Source organism: Dipodomys merriami, unplaced genomic scaffold (assembly GCF_024711535.1).
Source record: "Dipodomys merriami isolate MVZ:Mamm:240054 unplaced genomic scaffold, mDipMer1.0.p SCAF_200, whole genome shotgun sequence".
Classification (NCBI taxonomy): Eukaryota; Metazoa; Chordata; class Mammalia; order Rodentia; family Heteromyidae; genus Dipodomys; species Dipodomys merriami.
In genome coordinates, this window is record NW_027203383.1 from 1,236,281 (window position 1) to 1,256,147 (window position 19,867).

The 19,867-nt window shown below is 37.0% G+C and overlaps 1 protein-coding gene across 5 annotated transcripts in view; it reads right to left on the reverse strand.

The window, feature by feature from the left end:
* The window catches only part of LOC138833113 (protein unc-79 homolog), a 238,281-nt gene that overhangs the window by 62,836 nt on the left and 155,578 nt on the right, over window positions 1-19,867 (reverse strand). For 3 of the 5 annotated variants that reach the window (XM_070031453.1, XM_070031452.1, XM_070031451.1), the window contains 5 exons: window positions 16,274-16,456; window positions 15,461-15,623; window positions 12,643-12,792; window positions 10,839-12,062; window positions 1,484-1,591 (listed from right to left, as the gene is read on the reverse strand). In XM_070031453.1, the coding sequence (XP_069887554.1) occupies window positions 1,484-1,591; window positions 10,839-12,062; window positions 12,643-12,792; window positions 15,461-15,623; window positions 16,274-16,456 (1,828 nt within the window). The remainder of the gene's footprint in view (window positions 1-1,483; window positions 1,592-10,838; window positions 12,063-12,642; window positions 12,793-15,460; window positions 15,624-16,273; window positions 16,457-19,867) is intronic. The other 2 variants (XM_070031455.1, XM_070031454.1) reach the window with 1 other exon arrangement.

A 19,867-nucleotide genomic window follows, 5' to 3' on the forward strand; every position in this document is an offset into this window, starting at 1 on the left:
TTAAACACCACTTAAGTCAAAGCAACTGAATCATACTGACTACCATAAATTATGCCCATTTTTTTATTCTAACTAACTTCATTGTCTTTTTTTAGATGATTCATATAAATTAGGGAGAGAAAAAAAACCTCTCCACAATGTCAATGTGGACTTAAAATTGGCATTGTATCATGTTAAATATTTTTAGAGTGAGCTCTTCTTTGCTACCAAAGGGCAAATAATAATCACTTGGAAACTAATTTTTAGAATTCCTATCTTACAAATGATTGAATTATTCTAACACAGGGTGTACACTGACAAAGGATCTGGGCTTGAAAGTCTAACAGACATATCATCACTTTCTATCTCTAATTCAGTAGCTTTATGACTTCATGCAAGTCATTTAGCCTCTCTGTTAGACTGAGGTTCAATCTACCATGCAGTGCTGATGTAAGGGTTGAATCACATAACAATGTGTGTGACCTTAGAACATGGTAGGTGTCAAGTAAATGGTAAATGGTAACTATAATTACTATTGTGACTGTGAAGTCCTTGAAAATAAGGAATGTCTTATTTATTCACCTTTGATCCCCAGTGCCAAGCAGAAGACCTGGCACCCACTAGACACATAATAAATAATTTCTGAATGAATGAAGGCACAAATGAATGAGTGATGAAGATGAAGATACTCCATACTACAAGACCAGTATTTATTTACATTAAGATCTTTGGACTTTCAGGATCTCTTCATGTCAAAGATGGTCCAATAAGTACTGATTAGCTTTTAGGCAGCATACACATAGAACACAAAACTTATCAGCACATATAACAAATGTTTGTGGAGTTTGTGCCTTTGCATCTCTGATTTCTGCTAAGATTTCCCTTGTTAAAGTCTCTTCGTTGACTCCACTAAGCTAAGTGGACATCATGATGAAACCTCAATGAATCCAACCTTCTCTTCAGACTTAGCAACTGAAGGAACTTTCAAAACACTATCGTTCTACAGATGACAAGTGTTCATCCTACAGATCATCCTACAGATCATAAGAAAGAGAATATATATCTGTCATTTTTATTTTCCAATCTACAAAGGCTAGATTCAGTCATGCCTCATGATATATTTATTTTATGATAATATAGAGAAAGTTTCATCAGTGATGGAGGTGATTAAAAAAAAACATATTTCACATATAATTCTACCATGAATGCTGCTTTTCATGTGTCACATAACTAGTTTTGGGTTTGTCTTCTTTATTTTATTCAAAGATGAAATTGGATATTCTTTAACAAATCAGGATTCCTGGCCAATCAGTAACCATATAACTAATAAGGCATTTGTAGTTTAAACAAAAGTGGGCATGCTGTACCTCAGGGTGTTACATAGTAAACAACAGAGCATCACCAAGGAAGCTAACAGTATTTTAAAGAGGGAGAGGATTGCAAATTTTAAAACAATATAGAAAATTGTGTCTAAAAATCAATGTAGAAGTGAAGGAAATCTTACTTGATATTGAGGAATGACTATTGGTTTCTGGTACACCTGCTTCTAATGTAGGGGCAGATGAGGATTCCCGTGGCATTTCCAAAGTTGAAAGTCCTTTAGTAGAAGGATCTACAAATGCAAATATTATTTAAGACTCAGAGCACTGATGAAAAGCAAATTCAAGAACCCTTTTCATGCCTTCTTCCCTCTTTTTTTATTAAACTTATCCAGTTCCTTATATAATTTCTGGCCCTTCCACATTCTATAAAGAATTGCCACATACTGCCACCATGGATATGTTTCTTAGAGATTAAGGATAGCACAATTATAAAAGTTAAAGCTCAGGACCTTCACAGTTCATATCTTTGAATAAGCCACTCAACCTTCAGGCTTCCAAGATCCCCTTTCCCTCCAAAATGCAAACAAACAGTGGATACGGTGACCCTCCTGTTTAATTACAGAACCTGTCCTTACTTTTTCCAAGCTTATCATACTAGAAAGTTAAGTGTAAAGTTACTTGTCTATAACTTTTACCATGCTAGAAGTAATTTCAGAGCAGAATTGCATTGAATGTGAAATAAATAAATAAATGTGAAATAAATAAATTCACATTTTTTATTTGGTTGGTTGAACACAAAACATATTGTGACGTTTTTTCTATTAGACTAATGCTGCATCTATGAAAAATATTTTATGCATATAATGTTGTCTTGTTAATCTATCAATAAACAGGCCAAATATAGTGGCTCATATCTATAATCCTAGCTACTACTCAGAGGTAGACTTTGGGAGACTCATTTTGCAAGGCCTCAAACCCCATCTCAGTTAATAATCCAGGAGTATGGTTGCACCTACCAGTTATCCCAGCTATATGAGAGGCCTTAGGTAGGACTGCTGCCTAAGGCTAGTCCAGGCAAAAATGTAAATAAAGCATAAGAAAGAGTATAGCTCAAGTGGTGGAGCACTTGCCTAGCATGTGCACAGCTTGAGTTCGACCCTAAATACTCCCCTCAAAGGGAGACGTGCTGTCTAATGTTATTCTAGGTAACTATAGCCTATTCTTTCAAACTTCCTGTCAGTTTAGTGGTCTGTCAGAACAAACCTCCTAAAATTCTTTACAGACATTCTGGACATCTTTACAGTGAGTATACTAAGCATCTTGATGGTTTAGAGTTACCACTGATGGCCTCCATAAGTAGACTGTGCTGTAAAACAGGGCTACCTACCCTAAATGCCTTCAAGTTTTTAAACTTTAACATGATCTGTCTCATCCTGTTCATAGTGCCAATTGTTTCTACTGCCACAGAGCAACTGCCATAATTCATGCACTTATATAGCTCAAGTAAGCTGTTCTATCACTGGAAGATCATTAAACCTGCTCAAGTGTCAGAAATGAAAGCCAAATAGATCAGGATGCAGACCTGGGAGAAAGTTTTGGAGGGATGATTTTGGAATACCTGTTTTTTAATTCTTAGATGTTTGTCCATAGATGTGATTGACAGATCACTAACTTCTTGGTAACAAAAAAATGTAACTGTTGTTAAGTTTCCCAATCTCTCATAATAAAGAATAAAGTAACTCCTAATTTTCATCTAGCTAGTCATCAAGATATAAAACATTATGCATTGTTTTCGGGTTTATTTGTTTTTTTTGGAGGGGGGGGGCGGTTGTGGGGCCTGAACTCTAGGCCTGGGCATTGTCCCTCAGCTCTTCAGCTCAAGGCTAGTGCTCTACCACTTGAGCCACAGCCCCACTTCCGGCTTTTTTCTTTTTGCTTATGTGGTGCTGAGGAATCGAACCCAGGGCCTCATGCATGCAAAGCAAGCGCTCTACCACTGAGCCACCTTCCCGGCCCTGTTTTAATTTTTTTAATGTGGCAGCACTGAGGTTTGAACTCAGGACCTCATGATTGCTAGGCAGGTATTACACACTTTGAACTACACCTCTAACCCTCTTTTGCTCTCGTTATTTTTTGGACAGGGTCTCACTTTTTGCTCAGGCCAGCCTGGACTACAATCTTCCTATTTACATTTCCTGTTTACATCATGGGATGACACATGTACACACCACTATGCCAAGCTATTGGTTGAGATGAGAATCTCATTAACTTTTTATCCAGACTGGCATTCAACTGTGATCCTCTTAATCTTCACCTCTCAAGTATCTAGGATTATAAGCACGTACCACTGGATGCCTGCCTATTGTTTTTCTTTCATGTGTCCTCCCCAAACCACAAGTCAAAAACTTACCTCTTAGCCTTCTCTGTCTCCATTTTATTTGTGTTGTAACTATGGTAAAATAATGTCACCAATACAAAAATGAAGAAGCTTAAAGCTAATTTTGAAGAATTCTTTGAAAGACTACTAAGATGTGTATAACTTTATATATCTAGTTTTATATATTAAAGCTTTTAGAGTTTTCAAAATGCTTATTAAATTCATGATATAATATTAATCTTAGAGAAACAATACTATATAGATACTTATTAGCAATCTTGAAGCTAGATAAATTATTCTCAGTTCTTCTCAGTTCTCAATTATTTAATAAATACTGTGTGTGTGAATGCGCTATTCCTGGGGTTTAAATTCAGGGTCTGGGCACCGTCCCAGGTCCCTGAGCTTTGTCACTCAAGGCTGAAGCTCTACCACTTGAGCCACAGCTCCAACTCCATATTATTTGGTAGTTAATTGGAAACAAGATTCTTACAAGTTTTCTTGCCTGGGGTGGCTTTGAACTGTGATCCCCAGATTTCAGCCTCTGAATCGCTAGGATTTCAGGTGTGAACCATTGGCATCTGGCCAAAACCTTCTGTTTGCATACAGGTTAAGAAAATATTTGAACAGAATTACTCATTTGTCTTAAGATACCTGAATTCAGCATTTTAAAAGTGATCTTCATAAAAATGTAATAGCTATCATTACATTCTTCAAATGTTTCCCAGCATTCTCCTAATCACTTGGGATACAGTGAATAAGGAGGAAAAAGGCAAGAGCCATTGCCTTTGAGAACGTTCATTTTGTGGAAGGAGAGATAGTACGTAGTATGTGTAAAAGTAAATAGATTATTATATGTTAGAAGATCAATTCTTTGTAGAAAAGATATCAAGATGCCAGGAAGGATGGGAGAGTGCTATATAGCCTAAGGTAGGCCTTATTGTTAACTTGATGTTTGATTGGAGAGTTTTAAAAAGTGATGTAATAAGCCAAGCTGGTATTAGACCATTCCAGATTGAAGGAGCAGCTGGTATAAAGGCACTAAGGTAAGAATGTGTAGGAAAAATAAAAAAATAGCAAGAGGTCACTCTGGTTGAGTGAAATTATAAGAAGAAAAGTACCAATAAAGTGAGAGAGCTGAGGGCAGGAGCTATGGAGAGCATTCTAATCATTTAAAGAACTAGAGGTATTCCTATGAAAGAAATAGGGAATCACCCGAAGGTTTTAAGAGATCAATCTGGTATTGTGTTGAAAGAAATGAAGGAATAAAGGTAGAACACCTTCAGGACCAGTTAGGAAGCTATACAGTTAAGTCAGGTAACAAGATGCTAGTGATTTATCCATAGTAGAAAAAGTAGATATACATACAATAAGGTGTGATATTCTGGATGTTTTGAAGGTAGATTAAGGTTGTCAGAAAAATAGAGAATGCTCAGAAACATTTTAATTTCAGATGAACAATAGATGTAAGTTTACTATCGTATAGTATAAGTATATCCCGTGCAATATTTAAGAGATGTAGTCCCAGTTCTTTTCTTCTCCCTCAACTGGTACCTTTTACTATGTGACTCTGAAGTTTCTCCCACTAAACAAGCAGAGTATCTTTGCCTCTTGGTTTTGTTTGATTTGCTTTGTTTATAGTCATTAAGGGATGCTTGAAAAGTGCTCACAACTGAGCTTGTTCTCTGAGACTTTGCTATCACATTATAAAGAATATTCCCAGGTTTTACAGTGCCCAGGCTTTCTCATGGAAGCAAGAGAAGCGCAGCCTGGTCACGCAAGCACAGTCAGTCCCCAGTGACGAAGAGGTTCCCAAATAAAATAAATGCTTACTGTTATATGCAACCGATTCTGCTAGAAAACACTCTGACAGCTATCTTTGCATGTAGACAATACATAACACTGGATGAAGTCATAATGAAAATGAGTATCTACAGAAAAGAAAAAAGATCAAATATAGAAACCTGTGTACTCCCCTCATTAGAGGGACAAGGAGAACCAATGAAAGAGATTGAGGTCGGGTGCCGGAGACTCACGCTTATAATCCTAGCTACTAAGGAGGCTGAGATCTAAGGATTGTAGGTCAAAACCAGTCTAGGCAGGAAAGTCCATGAGACTCTTATCTCCAATTAACCAACAGAAAACTAGAAGTGGCAATGTGGCTCAAGTGGTAGAGCACTCTCCTGAGTTGAAGAATTGAGGAATAGCACCCAGGCCCAGAGATCAAACCCCATGACCCACCAAAAGAGAGAGAGAAAGAGAGAGAGAGAGAGAGAGAGAGAGAGAGAGAGAGAGAGAGAGAGAGAGAGAGAGAGAGAGAGAGAGAGAGAGAGAGAGAGAGAGAGAGAGAGAGAGATTGAGGAGGGACTGAATAATAAGAAACCAAAACAATGTATAATATCTTGGAATCCAAGTTAAAGAAGCTTGATCAACTATGTCAAATTTTGTAAATATGTTAGAAAGCTAGATATAAGTGCTGACTATTTCATTTAATGATGGAGGTCCTTGGTGGCTTTGGCAAGTACACTTTTGACTGTATATGGACCTTATGCTTCATAGGGATAGTTTTTAGAATACTGCTTCATAGAGATAGTTTTTAGAAAAAATAAGATAGGACTGGCTACTTTGCTTAATGAGATTTTTTTCCAAGTCCTTCCAATTCCTTGTACATGGGGCAATGTCATTCTGATGGAGGCATAGAATCCCATTGTGTATACAAACCACATTTTCTTTTGTGTGTGTGTGTGGGGGGGCAGTCACAGGCCTGAACTCTGGGCCTGGGCGCTGTCCCTCAGCTCTTCAGCTCAAGGCTAGAGCTCTATCACTTGAGCCACAACACCACTTCTGGGTTTTTTTTCTACTTATGTGGTGCTGAGGAATGAACCCAGGGCCTAATGCATGCAAGGCAAGCACTCTACCACTGAGCCACCTTCCCAGCCCCAAACCACATTTTCTTGATCCATTCATCCACTGAGGAAATCAGGGGTGATTCCATATCTTAGCTATGGTAAATAATGCTGCAATAAACATTGTTGTGCAGGTGGCTTTAGTGAGGGCTAGTTTGTGGTCATTGGGGTAAATGCCTAGGACTAGGATTGCAGGATCATAGGGAAGCTCTATGTTTAGTCTTTTGAGGAACTTCCATGCTGCTTTCCAGTGGATGAACAAGTTTACATTCCCACCAACAGTATAGTAGTGTTCCCTGTTGGCCACATCTCCACCAGTATCTGCTATTATTAGTTTTCTCGATAATGGCCATTCTTACTGGAGTGAGGTGACATCTCAATGTTGTTTTGATTTGCATTTCTTTTATGGCTAGAGATAGTGTCCCTCATTTGCAATAACTACAATATATCTATAAACCTACAAGTTAATCCAATGGATAATAAAAGGCAAATAATTACACTTACACACAATTAACTAAACAGTACTCTAAGCATTCCACAACGAAAGCAAAGGAGTATATTCTTAGGAGAGGATCACAATGGCTCAATAGGTATGTGTGTATGACCATATAAAATGATGCTTTCTGAAATGAATTCCAAGAAATGGAAACAAGAGGTTTTTCATTGTACTGTTTGCTGTTATTTATTTTTTCTTTCTTTTTTTTTCCTTTGGTTTATTCACTTTTGTCACTGTTTTTGGTTTCTGTACCCTTTGTCTTATACATGAGTGTATCTGATTTGGGGAGGGGAAGGGAAATCACGGAAATGGTGGGACAAAGGGTAAACCAATTCAGCAGTGATACTCACTAGACACTATGTTGGAAATTAACTTTATAACCTGGCAGGGAGGGTGGTCAGGTGGGAAAAAAGTGGGAGATAATGAAGGAGAGGGTCACACTGTTCAAAAAGAAATGTACTCATTACCTGATTTATATAACTGTAGCCCCTCTGTACATCACTTTTACAATAAAATTTAAATTAAAAAACATAATGGGAGAAAATTAGAGATAATAATAAGAACACTTTTTAATGTAAAAAATGCAACATGCTCAAATCAGAGAACAAAAATTGTTATGGGGCTTGATCCTGGCATAGGTAAGACCAATGGTATCTCAGTCGGAAACATAGCCAGGAAAGCAGGGAGTATATGTCCAAATGCTAAAAGACAGCCAGAGGAGGGGGTAGAAAGTTATGGATGATGTCAGGTGGATTTATTAAAAGTTTTGGGAGAAAAGAAGCTATAAAACAATCATGTAGCAGAATGGAAAATATGGTATGATTACCAAGTAGCTTTAAGGATCCAGTTAAGGCTTATGCCATATATTTCAAATAAGGCAGCTACATTCTATGGTTTTATCTAGTCACATTAATCTGATAGGAACAAGTACAAATAAATGGAGAGTTTAATTTAGCAAGGACTGTGTTTAGTCAAGCAAAGCTAAAAAAGCAAAAGCTACAGATGATAAAGGCAGGGACAGATTATACCAGTAGATATGAATTTAGGTGAGCAGGGAGAGAAGACATGAAGTAGGAGACAATGAACAATAGTAGGATTAATAAGCATTGTCCTGAGACAGACTGAGGTAGGGGTAATAAGAAGATCTATGATATAATCATGGAAATGAGTGGTTAAGCTAAGGTAGAGGAACACATGAAAACAAAACATAATCATTGGAGAAGATGAATTCAGGGAACTGGGAAATGAGTGAGATGGTCAGAAGAGTCATCAACTGTAATATGACAATCAAAAGAACTTAGGCAGGAATAAGTTTGAAAAGAACAAAAAGATCCAGAATTCTATTTCCTGGTTATTTCATATTTGCTAGCAAATGAGAGAGGGGGATTGGTGTAACAATGAGACTTTGAATCAAGGTTTAATAACACAAGATTCGGAGCTGAATATGTGTGTGTTATAGCTAAAGATGAGTAAGGAAGACATCTACATGGACTGTTGGGAATGTTGTGACCCTGAAGAAAGCCAGGCTTCTATCAGTCTATAAAAGCCAAGGAAATAATTACAAAAGCGAGAAAACCTATAAGGTATTTTGCTCATGAAGGACCTTGACTTTCTGAGGACACAGATACAGAGTTTCTGGGGTCAATCAAGGTTGAGAGACACAACGGATGTGCAGGGTTTACAGAAATTTGAGTCATGGAGCTAAACAGCCTAACATCCTATGATTTGTAGCAGGACTAACACTATCAGAATGTACACAGTAAGAGGAGTCTTGAGCTCAAGACAATTAGTGGTGAGTTTAGAGAGATTAGAATGGACAGGTGTCTGGGCTTCCTTTGCTCTTGCTGAGAGAGTCAAGAAAGCCTGGGAAGCCTGAGTAACGCAATGCTCTGAGTCCACAGGTCTCCTCCACTGTCCAGAAGGAAAGGGTAGATATATGTCTCTTTAGGAGGAGAAGTGTTATGGACATACATTTCTTCAAACTAATTTTCATGTTTATTTCTTGTGGGGAACAGGGAAGTCTCTATATTCAAAGTATCCAGGAAAGACAGGCTCTGTTGGTAACTCTGAAGAACTCTGAACCGTTTTCTTATTAGCTCTCAGCAGCTTTTTTCTGAACAATATGGTAGGAGAGTAAAAGAGTTAACTGATGCATTGTCTATAATAAAAATAAGCCCAGTCCCTGAAAGTCTGAGACAAAAATTACTATGATCATAGAGAATGTATTATACAAAATTTGAATACATCTTGTCATTACTCTGAGACACATTTCTTTTGTGTGGTTTCAAATATATGAATACAAAACTAGTTTCTTCCCTGGTAGCCTAGGAACTAATCAGATGTAAGAATGAATAAAGAAGACAACACATGTACATATAAACATATGTACTATGACCTATATAGTCTATCTCTCTATCTTTGTCTATATTTATATCTACATCTATGTATCTACCTCATTCATATACCCATCCATTATTCCTCTATAGTTTCTAGGCCAATGTTTTATTCTATTCATATGCAGCAAGTTTCCTAACTTCTAAAAAGGTGCCCTCATTTCCCTTGAAACCTTCTTAATTTCTTAAGCTTCCTTAACAAGATCTTTTTTTCCCTGCCTGGCTGAGCATGACCTTTCTAAATACATTGATGTTCGGTCAATACATTTTTTCCAGAGCAACTTTAAGGTATGAATTTCTGTCTTACGGGACCTGTTAGAAACATATGAGGAAAATTTAAAAGCCCAAGCACATGCTCTGAGAACTTGGTTTTGGGTGTAGTAGTGGGGAAAAAGTACTACTAGAATTGAGAGACTACTCCTGGCGCTGTTTCTGTCCAGCCATGTGACCTAGTATAAAGTACATCACTTCCTCTATGTCTCAGAATCTTCTCACATATAGAGACGTAGGCTGGCGGTCTCTAAGATCTTTGCTAGTTTCTCAATGTTCTCTAGTCAACAAATATACTAAAATAACTGTCACTGGCCAATTCTATTTTTTCCTGAAGTATCGCATCATCATTACTACCACTATCATCATTGCTTAGATTTGAGTGAAGAGAGGAAATGTGTATTCTAACCAGCACTGCAAAACTACAGTCAAGTGTATTTCAGAATAAGATGCACCATTAGCTTCCTACTTTTTAAAGGTTATCTTCTTAGATATAATGCCTACAAGAAAATATAGAAAATTGACTCTTGAGGGAGCAAACTCATGTACTGTGACAATTTTACCATGAACTGGTAATTTTTGGCTTCTAATATTTGGTAGTATCAATAATCAGCTGTAGTTTTCTAAACGATTATACAGTTGGTTCTTAGTCATTCTAAGCACTCTGCTTCTCCAGATTTGTTCTTCCTCCCTTGGATTATATCACAGCTTACTAAACCAGAACAGAAAAATAGCAAAAAAAAAAAAAAAAAAAGGGTTCCAATTAATTACTTTTTCCATTTGAGAAAATCTAATGTTATATTTGGATATATTCTAGTGTCAACCAATCATTGTCTATTATTCCAACAGGGGTCAAGAACTGACTGTTAAGTTTAGAAACAACCAACACAGACACATTTATGAAGCTAGTAAAACCACATCTGATTCTGCCATACTCTGGTAAGCAGGAAGAATTCAGAGAGGTTATGAAGCAGCTATAATGTCAAATTCTGACATTATAAGATTTTGAATTTGATGCGTATTTGGTGCTCAAACCCTAGCAAGTAAGATTCACAAACCTGAAAGTAAAGACAGAAGAAAGAAAAGAGATGGGCTCACCTGGATCTTTCTGTTCTCCTAGTTTGTCTAGAATGTTGAAAGAGATGTCGAGGTACTCTCTCTGAATAGCACTGACAGCAATCTTTCTCTGTTTCCTCTGCCGGGGAACAATTTGAATCTTAAATTCTGATTCCTCGGTTCCATCCTCCTCCACTTTCCTATCCAGGTTCTGCTCTGTATCAGACTCAGCACTTGTGTCGGGCTTCTCACTTTCTATAGGATTCTCAGCATCTTCAGGAACTTTGAGGAGGACGGTTTTTGCCCCTGAACTTGGCAACTGCCCAGGCTTTTCTTCCTCAGTGCCAGGGTCAGGGTTCTCATCCATTGACATCTCAGGGACAGCAAACGACTTCTGAAGGAGGTCTCGCTTTTGCTTAAGTGTTAGTGGACTGCCACAGGAAAGCTCTCGTAGCTCCTCCGGCTTTGATAACTCCTCAGAGTCTGTAGGATCTCCCAGGGCTATGAGAGCAGAGTCGTCGTTGCCTGCTGACTGGCTATTTCCTGAGTCCTTAGAAGAAAAGTCTTTGGAACAGTCCTCCACACTGACTTGCACAAGAGGAGTTGTGCTCAGGCTGAGGACGGAGGGGTGGCTGGGGATGGAGGGAGAAGCAGCAGCATTTTTACCTGAGGGACCACCATTTCCTTGCTTCGTGGTCTCCTCTTCTTCATCGCTCTCCACTATTCTAAGAGGTGGAAGAGGCTCAAATACAAGAGAGTCACTGTCAGATGTTGAGAGTATAGAGTGTTTTTCTGGCCCAGATGTTGAATCTGAGGACAAATCTATCAGATCTAAATCCTCTTTAGGAGCAGGCTTTACTGGGGAGTCAACTTTCACCTCAAATGTCTCCATGCAGTTTAACCTAACTTCTGGAATTACAGGCCTTCGAGTTTCTTGAAAACCTTCCATAGGTCGATTCTCAGGGATCTCTAAATTGTCAGGCCTCGTAGCAGAATTCTGTCTAGAACGTCCGTGGGCGTGGTCGTTTGGTCTTTGTGTGATGTGAGCTCCGTGGGCAGGAGGCTTATCTATGTCACACCGATCTATGCAAGACTTTCTACGATGCTCGTCTAATGTAAACAAGAGGGAGTCTGCATTCCCTATATCAAGAGATTTTTGTTTGAAAGAGCGCAGTTTTTTTTTCTGAATGCTTTCTTCTCTCACACAGTGTAGAATGCTGTCTTGTAATGCACCCGTTTCTCTATATTCAGCCAGTTCTATTTCACCTGATTAAAACAGAAAAAGCTAGTACTATTTTACTTGGAGATTTCACCATTTTTTCCCCTCAAACTTGGGCAACTATTGGCATAAACCATAATCACAATCCCAGCTCCACCAGAAGGGAAAACTGACTTTGTGGCCAAGTTTTCATAAGGTTTACGCTAATGTCATAAGCTGGAAAACTTTGGACGGAAAGAAACCAAACCAGCAAGTTTATGATCTGATTTCCAAAAATCAAGCTTTAGGTTAATTCCTCAGCTCTATTCATTTGTGCACAGAGGAATTTTTTTTTTGGCTGAGGCAGATCTAGAAACCTGTATTCAAATTGTGTGGAAGAGAAGCAAACATTTTTGCAACAAATCAAATCAAGCAATGGCCCTTGAAGACGATCATGACGTTAATGATGTATCTGTAAATTCACGTATATATATATAAATGAGTATATATATACTGTTTGTGCATACATATATATAAAAATCAACGATATCAAAATATGTAGTAACATAATAAAATTAAGATTTCACCCCAAACAAACAGTAGAGTACAACATTTCTGCATAAAATTACTAAGAGAAAAAATTCATACTTCTCTGAACATTCATCTCAACCGGCTGATATTTCACCATTTTGCTGCCGCCTATCCTTTTCAATCTTGCAAAAAAAGTTTGAGACTCTTTATTGCAGGGTCCAGTAGGTGTATCATGAATATCAGATTCATCAAAAACACTATCTTCTTCTAATTGGGGAGAGAAAGTCAAAATTACACGTAAGAGGTTATTCTCTCTTAGGCTGCGTCTATACAAGCATTTCAGTGAAAGCATTCTGGCATCAACTGAGGTGGTTTCTCCACCAGCCAAACCTAACTACAGGGCTAATATTCCTATGTCAGACAGAATAATCTGTGACAAGATTGCCAGTATTTTCAATGTGACAGTTGGCAGCATTTTGGAGAGGCATCTCAATATTCAAATAGAACCCTCTTTGGGAAAACTTTTCCCAGTGTATACTACATTAAGATCAAATGGCACACAAATAGCAGCTACTTTGTCCAGGAGTCTGTTATACTGCCTGGAACACGACTCTTATCTCAAATGGACTTTCAGGCTAATTTGGCAACAAGAAATTAGACAACAGGAGTAGTTCTTGACTTTCCCAAATTGTATATTCTTTCCTGGGAATTAGGAACTGGCATAGACACAGCCTAACAGTACATTCACCTTATACTCCGTGAATGCAAAATACTGTACTCTACATTTGATAATGAAACACACAACACACAGAAAAAGCTCAGAAAAGCCTCTCATCATCTCAGAAGCTCCACAAATGATTATGGACGGAAAAATTAAACAAAGAAAAAGAAAACAGAAAGTAACACTTCTTCCTATTAAAATAAGACTCTTTTTCTTAGATATTGACACTATTCAACAACTATTACGGATCTCATGAACCCTAGAAAATATCTTTGAATCTTATGATTTTTTGTTTATTCATTTTAAAATATTTTTATTATCTTTAAATGGTCATGCAAAGGGGTTTCAACTCAACATGCCAATTCATGACTCTTAAGGTTTTAAGTATCCATAAACAAATGGACAACTTATGCCTATTAAGCTTATTTCGATGTTCTTCTTCTACCTCCATTTGGCCACTTCTAATCAACCCAGAATACAATGATAAGGAAAAAAATAGTATGTCACAATGCAAATGACTTAGTTTACAAATTTTCTTCTTTCATCCCTTTTAACGGCCAAAGCCATACACAAAGTAACAAAAAAAAGCTGTTACACTGATACACTGAATATCACTATAAAAAGAATTAGTACACTATTTCTGTGAATATTACAGAAATAATACTATTTCACATATATGTATATATATACACACCTATACATGGCAAGATGAAAATTAGGAATGATTATGATTATTCAACATTTCTTAGATGTAGGGGAATAGAAACACTAGGGTTTAAAAAAAAAATTGTACATGCCAGTCCTGGAGCTTGAACTCATGGTCTGGGTGTTGTCCTTGAGCTTTTTTGCTCAAGGCTAGCACTCTACCACCTCAGATCGCAGCTTCCTGAGTAGCTAGGATTACAGGCATGAGCCACGGGCACCTGTGTTAAGTACTAGTTTTAAGAAACTTTTGTTTCTAAAGAAAGTTTTAAGAAACTTTTGAAGCAGTACATTTTATTTTGATGGTACTGGTGTTTAAATTCAGACAGGTGCTCTAGTGCTGTGCCATGCCTCCAGCCCTGCCAGTAAAGTTTAAATGATATAGCCATAGTATTTTTGTTAGGCAAATAAAAAAATGTTAACAATCAGAATGGATAGAAAGCTCCCAGTGAAATTCCCACAAGGATGGGGAAGCCCATCAAATTCCCATGCCTCTGGGGGAAAGCATTCTCCTTTAAAAGATAATTTTTCTGAACCAATTGCTCTAATGACTTCTATTATATAACTTTGGAAGTTTTCAGAATGTACTTCGCTGTGTGATAGAAACAGGAGAACAGCAAGATGGCACCACCCCTCCAGGAAGGTCATCTGTGCCAGGCCCAGACACTGAACATACATTGACAGCATTTGTGGTTCAACTGAACCCACCCAGTTTTCCAGAGACCTATGCTGATGGGTAAGGTATTATTTTCAGGAAGGATCTGAATAGTACCACAACTTAATCTAGTTTTGAGATTTTTGTCTGAAGCCAACTTATATTCTTAGATATTTGAGTAACAAAAATAGTAGAGCACGGGCAACAATCCATCTTACGGAACTATTTCTAGAGCAGTCTCACCAATGCAGACTGTACTAACTCCACAGAGTGTCACTAGACCTTGATCTTCCTCCTAGGATTACATTAGATGGCATCTTCTATAATTCTAATAGCACTGCAACATTCACTAAAGAGATACACCTTAGTTCTTCATCTCTCACCTGAAAACATCCAGACTGTAATTTTGCTATATTTTATATTCCATTATACTTTTCACATTTATAGAAAAGCTATCAACAGAAAAGGTGTCAATATGGGGAATAATTCATACTTGTGCACTAAGAATATGTCATTTTCTTGAATTGCTTCATATTGAATAGTAAGGTTAGATAAAAGCATTTAACCCTCAAGTGATGATTCCATTGACTGCCAATCAAGATTTACATTATAACCCAAAATCAAGATGTTTACAATATGGAAGAGAAAATCTACAAAAGCTATTTTATCAATTGGTAGGAAATGCTTTTACCTAGTATTATTTCTATGATATATGTGTTAGAAGGCCCAAATAATTTCTCAAGTGCTCAGTTAAAAAGTTAAAGGGGTAATATTCATGGGAAAGATGAACAAAATAGTGTGTTTTTTTCCATAATGATATATAGGGTACTCAAGCTAGGTCTGGAATAGAAAAGTACCTTTTTCTTTTTCACTGTATCTGCTTATGTTACTGTTGTCACTGTACAGAGGTCCTGCCGTGGCATGGGGCTTGCAGCTGTGATACTGTGCATTGAGGGTATTGACCGTTATGTGAATCAGATGCAGCAGGATCTTGCTGATATCACAGTCTCGGTATGGATACTGCTCAATAAAATGGAAGGAGAGGAAAATATAAATGGTTATTTTAAAGAATAAGCTTTTCCAGTTGATCTTGCTGGATATGTTTTCTTGATATCATTTGAACACAAAAAGGAATGTATAAACAAGTAAAAACATAGATTCTGAGATCATAGCCTTGTTTTTACAAAGGACCATACTCTCTTCCTCCTGCATCTATGACTGACAGCAATGTAATTCAGTTTTCAGCTACAACTGCCTTCCAGAATATTAGCAGGCATAAATATGTTTAAATATCTTCCTTGTTTTCTGATGTAATAATTAGTATTATTTAGATAAAATATGAGAATAGGGGTTACTTCATTATTTTAAAAAAATGTTTTTAGAGCATTATATTGACATCGCCTGCTATTTTACTTTCATTCCGATACCCTTTTGTTTCTTGGCACTAACTGCATATCATGATCCCTCCTTAGAAGATCCAATTTTATATATATTTTTTATTGTAAAGATATTGTAGAGAGGGGTTACAGTTACATGTGCAAAGTAATGAGTCCATTTCTTATCAAGCATTGTAGAAGATCAAATTTTTGTACTACAAGATTCTCAAAACTCAGATATCGTCCTGAAGCTATACTCCTAAGAGAACTCAAAAAGGGGTTGTAGCCACTCACTTTGTAAAGGATGACGAGCAAGGCCTTTAGCCACATTTGCCGGATGTGAGGTTTTAGGGACCAGAGGGAACAACGAGGTGGCTGTTGGAAATAATGCCGTAGTTGAGGACAAGAGCAGTATTTGAGCACCTGAACCACCAAGGGGAGAAGGTGTTTTCCCAAGTTAATGTTATAGTCCATAACCTGAAATAGAAAGAATATTAGTAACTGAAAGAAAACAGCAAGAACACTCAGAAATCAAAAGGAAAAATTTGAATCATCACAGGAAGCCATATTTAATAGGCAAAATTTTTAACAGGCATCTCATGAAATGTTAACAGTAATAACCAGGATTATTTTAAACTTGTCAGAAATTTTTAAAAACTTACTACTGAAAGTTTTATCTCTTATCTATTTATTCCATCATCTATTGAGGATAAAATGAACTAGTTAACTATTAACTAGAATTAAAGTAGTCTCAATGTAGAAAATAAGTCATCCTGATCACTATGTAGGAAAATGTCCTTTTTTTTTTGGTCCGTCATGGGAGCTGAACTCTGGGCCTGGGCGCTGTCCCTTAGCTCTTCAGCTCAAGGCTAGCATTCTACCATTTGAGCCACAGCACCACTTCCAGCTTTTTTTCTGCTTATGTGGTGCTGAGGAATTGAACCCAGGGCCTCATGCATGCAAGACAAGCACTCTACCACTGAGTCAACTCCCCAACCCAAAAATGTCATTTCTTTTTTTTTGTTTGTTTGTTTTTTGTTTTTTTTTTTTTTTGGTCCGATCGTGGGGCCTGAACTCTGGGCCTGGGTGCTGTCCCTCAGCTCTTCAGCTCAAGGCTAGTGCTCTACCACTTGAGACACAGCGCCACTTCCGGCTTTTTTCTTTTTGCTTATGTGGTGCTGAGGAATCGAACCCAGGGCCTCTTGCATGCAAGGCAAGCACTCTACCACTGAGCTACCTTCCCAGCCCCAAAAATGTCATTTCTTAGACACCACTAGCAAGACTTTAACTTGCACAGTCTTTCTGGAGAGCAATTTAGCAATATGTATTTGGAAATAAGAAAAAGCATACAACCTCCAATACAGAAATTAAATATATCCTAAAAAATGAGGTAAGTATTCTAAAATGGATGTATAAAGATACTAAACATGGCTTTGTTCTCATACACTGAAAATAATCTCTACATACAACAAAATGAAATTTAAAAATATTATTTGTACAACAGAACACTTTGTAGTAAGAACATTAAGCAGAAGACTTAAGTTTGTTGGTATATAGGAACTTCATAATAATTATCAACTTTATATAGGCTATATATAAATCAGTACATATAATGATCATTTTTCCAGTATGTAGGTTCATATATTCACATGTGGGCATGTATGCATGTATGCATGATATCTGGAAGGAGCAATATATACCAAAATGTTATTTTTGCTATATTTTCCGGTGTTTTCAGGTTTCTTTGCTGAGTATATTTCTTTTCTTTGTGAATTTTGCTCTTTAGCCTTCTCTCCACCTGCTGTTTGGTACCCACCCTCCAACTGCGCTTATTTTTCCTTTCCTGACATTCTTTTTTTCATTTTTTATTATGTATATAATGTACAAACAGTTTCCCCATGGTTGTTCTGAGGTATATTTACTATAATTTAGTCCGTTAAGCTCTTCTATTGCTCTTTCCTAACCCTCTCAACTTTCAGTACATTTCATTATGCCCTCTTCATAGTCCACAATGTAGTGTAATTATTTATTATGTAGTCCAATTAAACATTCCTTATCATTCTTTCTTTTTTATTATATTTCTAAAGTAAACATCTACAATGTCAATTCAGAGAAGGGGGAGAAAAAAGTAAAGCTTATAAACTAAAATAGCATATTTGTCTTTATAATACACAGGTAAGTATTAATAGTGATCCATGCAGTTATCAACATCAGCTAGAGATAACTCTATGCATAGTTTGCTTATGTTTTTCATTATACTACAATATATTTGAGTAAATAAATAATAATAGCTACTGTTTATTGAGTTCCTACCATAGAGAAGCTCTGATAAAGCTTAATTTCAATACGTTAATTCTAATAATGACAGAAATGAAAATCTTATATATGGTGGCTCATGCCGATAACCCTAGGAACTAATGAAGCTGAGATCTAAGGATCACAATTTGAAGCTAGCTTAGGCAACTAAGTCCATAAGACTCTTATCTCCAATTAAACACACAAAAAAATCCAGAAGTGGAGCATAGCTCACAAGGTAAAGTGCTAGAGCAGCTCAGGGACAGCACCTAAGACCTGAGTTCAAGACCCAGGACCAGCACACACAAGAAAAAGAAGAAAGGAAGAAAAAGAAAGAAAGAAAGAAAGAAAGAAAGAAAGAAAGAAAGAAAGAAAGAAAGAAAGAAAGAAAGAAAGAAAGAAAGAAAGAAAGAAAGAAAGAAAGAAAAAAAGAAAGAGAGGGGGAGAGAGAGGGAGGGAGGGAAGGAGGGAGGGGAAATGAGGAAGGGAGAGAGGGGGAGAGAAAGAAAGAGAGAGGGAGGGACAGAAAGAAAGGAGAGAAAGAGAGACAAAGGGGAACAGAGAGAAAGAGAAGTGAAGGACAGAAGGAAGGAAGGAAAGAAGGAAGGAAGGAAAGAAGAAGGAAGGAAGGGAAAGAAAAAAGAAAAAAAGAAAGAAGGAAAGAAAGAGGGAGAGAGAAAGAAAGAAAGAAAAGAAAGAAAGGAAAGAGAGCAAGAGAAAGAGGGAAAGAAAGAAAGAAAGAAAGAAAGAAAGAAAGAAAGAAAGAAAGAAAGAAAGAAAGAAAGAAAGAAAGAAAGAAAGAAAAAAGTGAGGAAGTGAGGAAGGAAGGAAGGAAGGAAGGAAGGAAGAGAGGAAAGAAGGAAGGAAGGAAGGAAGAGAGGAGGAACCTTATGTTATTTATAAACAAACAAGCAGAGGATGCTAATGCTATAAGAGCTAATTACAATTAAAATTAGAAATTCACATTCTCATCTTTCTATCCCCAAGACCTTATCTTTGCAGATTGCTGCAGTCAATCTAAAGAGTAAGAGATGCAGTACTGATCAAATTCAGCATGAGTACATGATCCAGCAATTCTGCTCTGGATTTTACCCCAAAGGAATTCTCACAGTAAACAATAAGGTATGATATACAAGGATGTTCAATGCAAAGCTTTTTGGGGTAGTAAAAAATTGAAGCAATATGATTGTCCATCATTAAAGAAATGAAACTAAAGTATGGAAAATGTATACGATGGTATATGATACAGAAGTTAGAAATGCATATAAACATGAACACATGCAATGATGTTAGTGTGGGATGAAATCAAGTTATATTGATTAACTCAACTGTCTGCATTTCAAGCCAGAAAAGAAAAAAAAATTTATATGCTGTTATTATTTAACCAATGCAGAGAATTTTAGTTTAGGATGATGAAAAAAGGTCTAGAGATGAATGATTATACAACATGAATGTTCTTAATGCCACTGAATTGTGTACTTAAAATGGTCAAATTTTATTTTACATGTATTTTATAAACACACACACACACACATTCCCTTATGATAGCAAGTGACTAATTCTTACTCAGCTTTCTATTCCTCTCCATGTCCC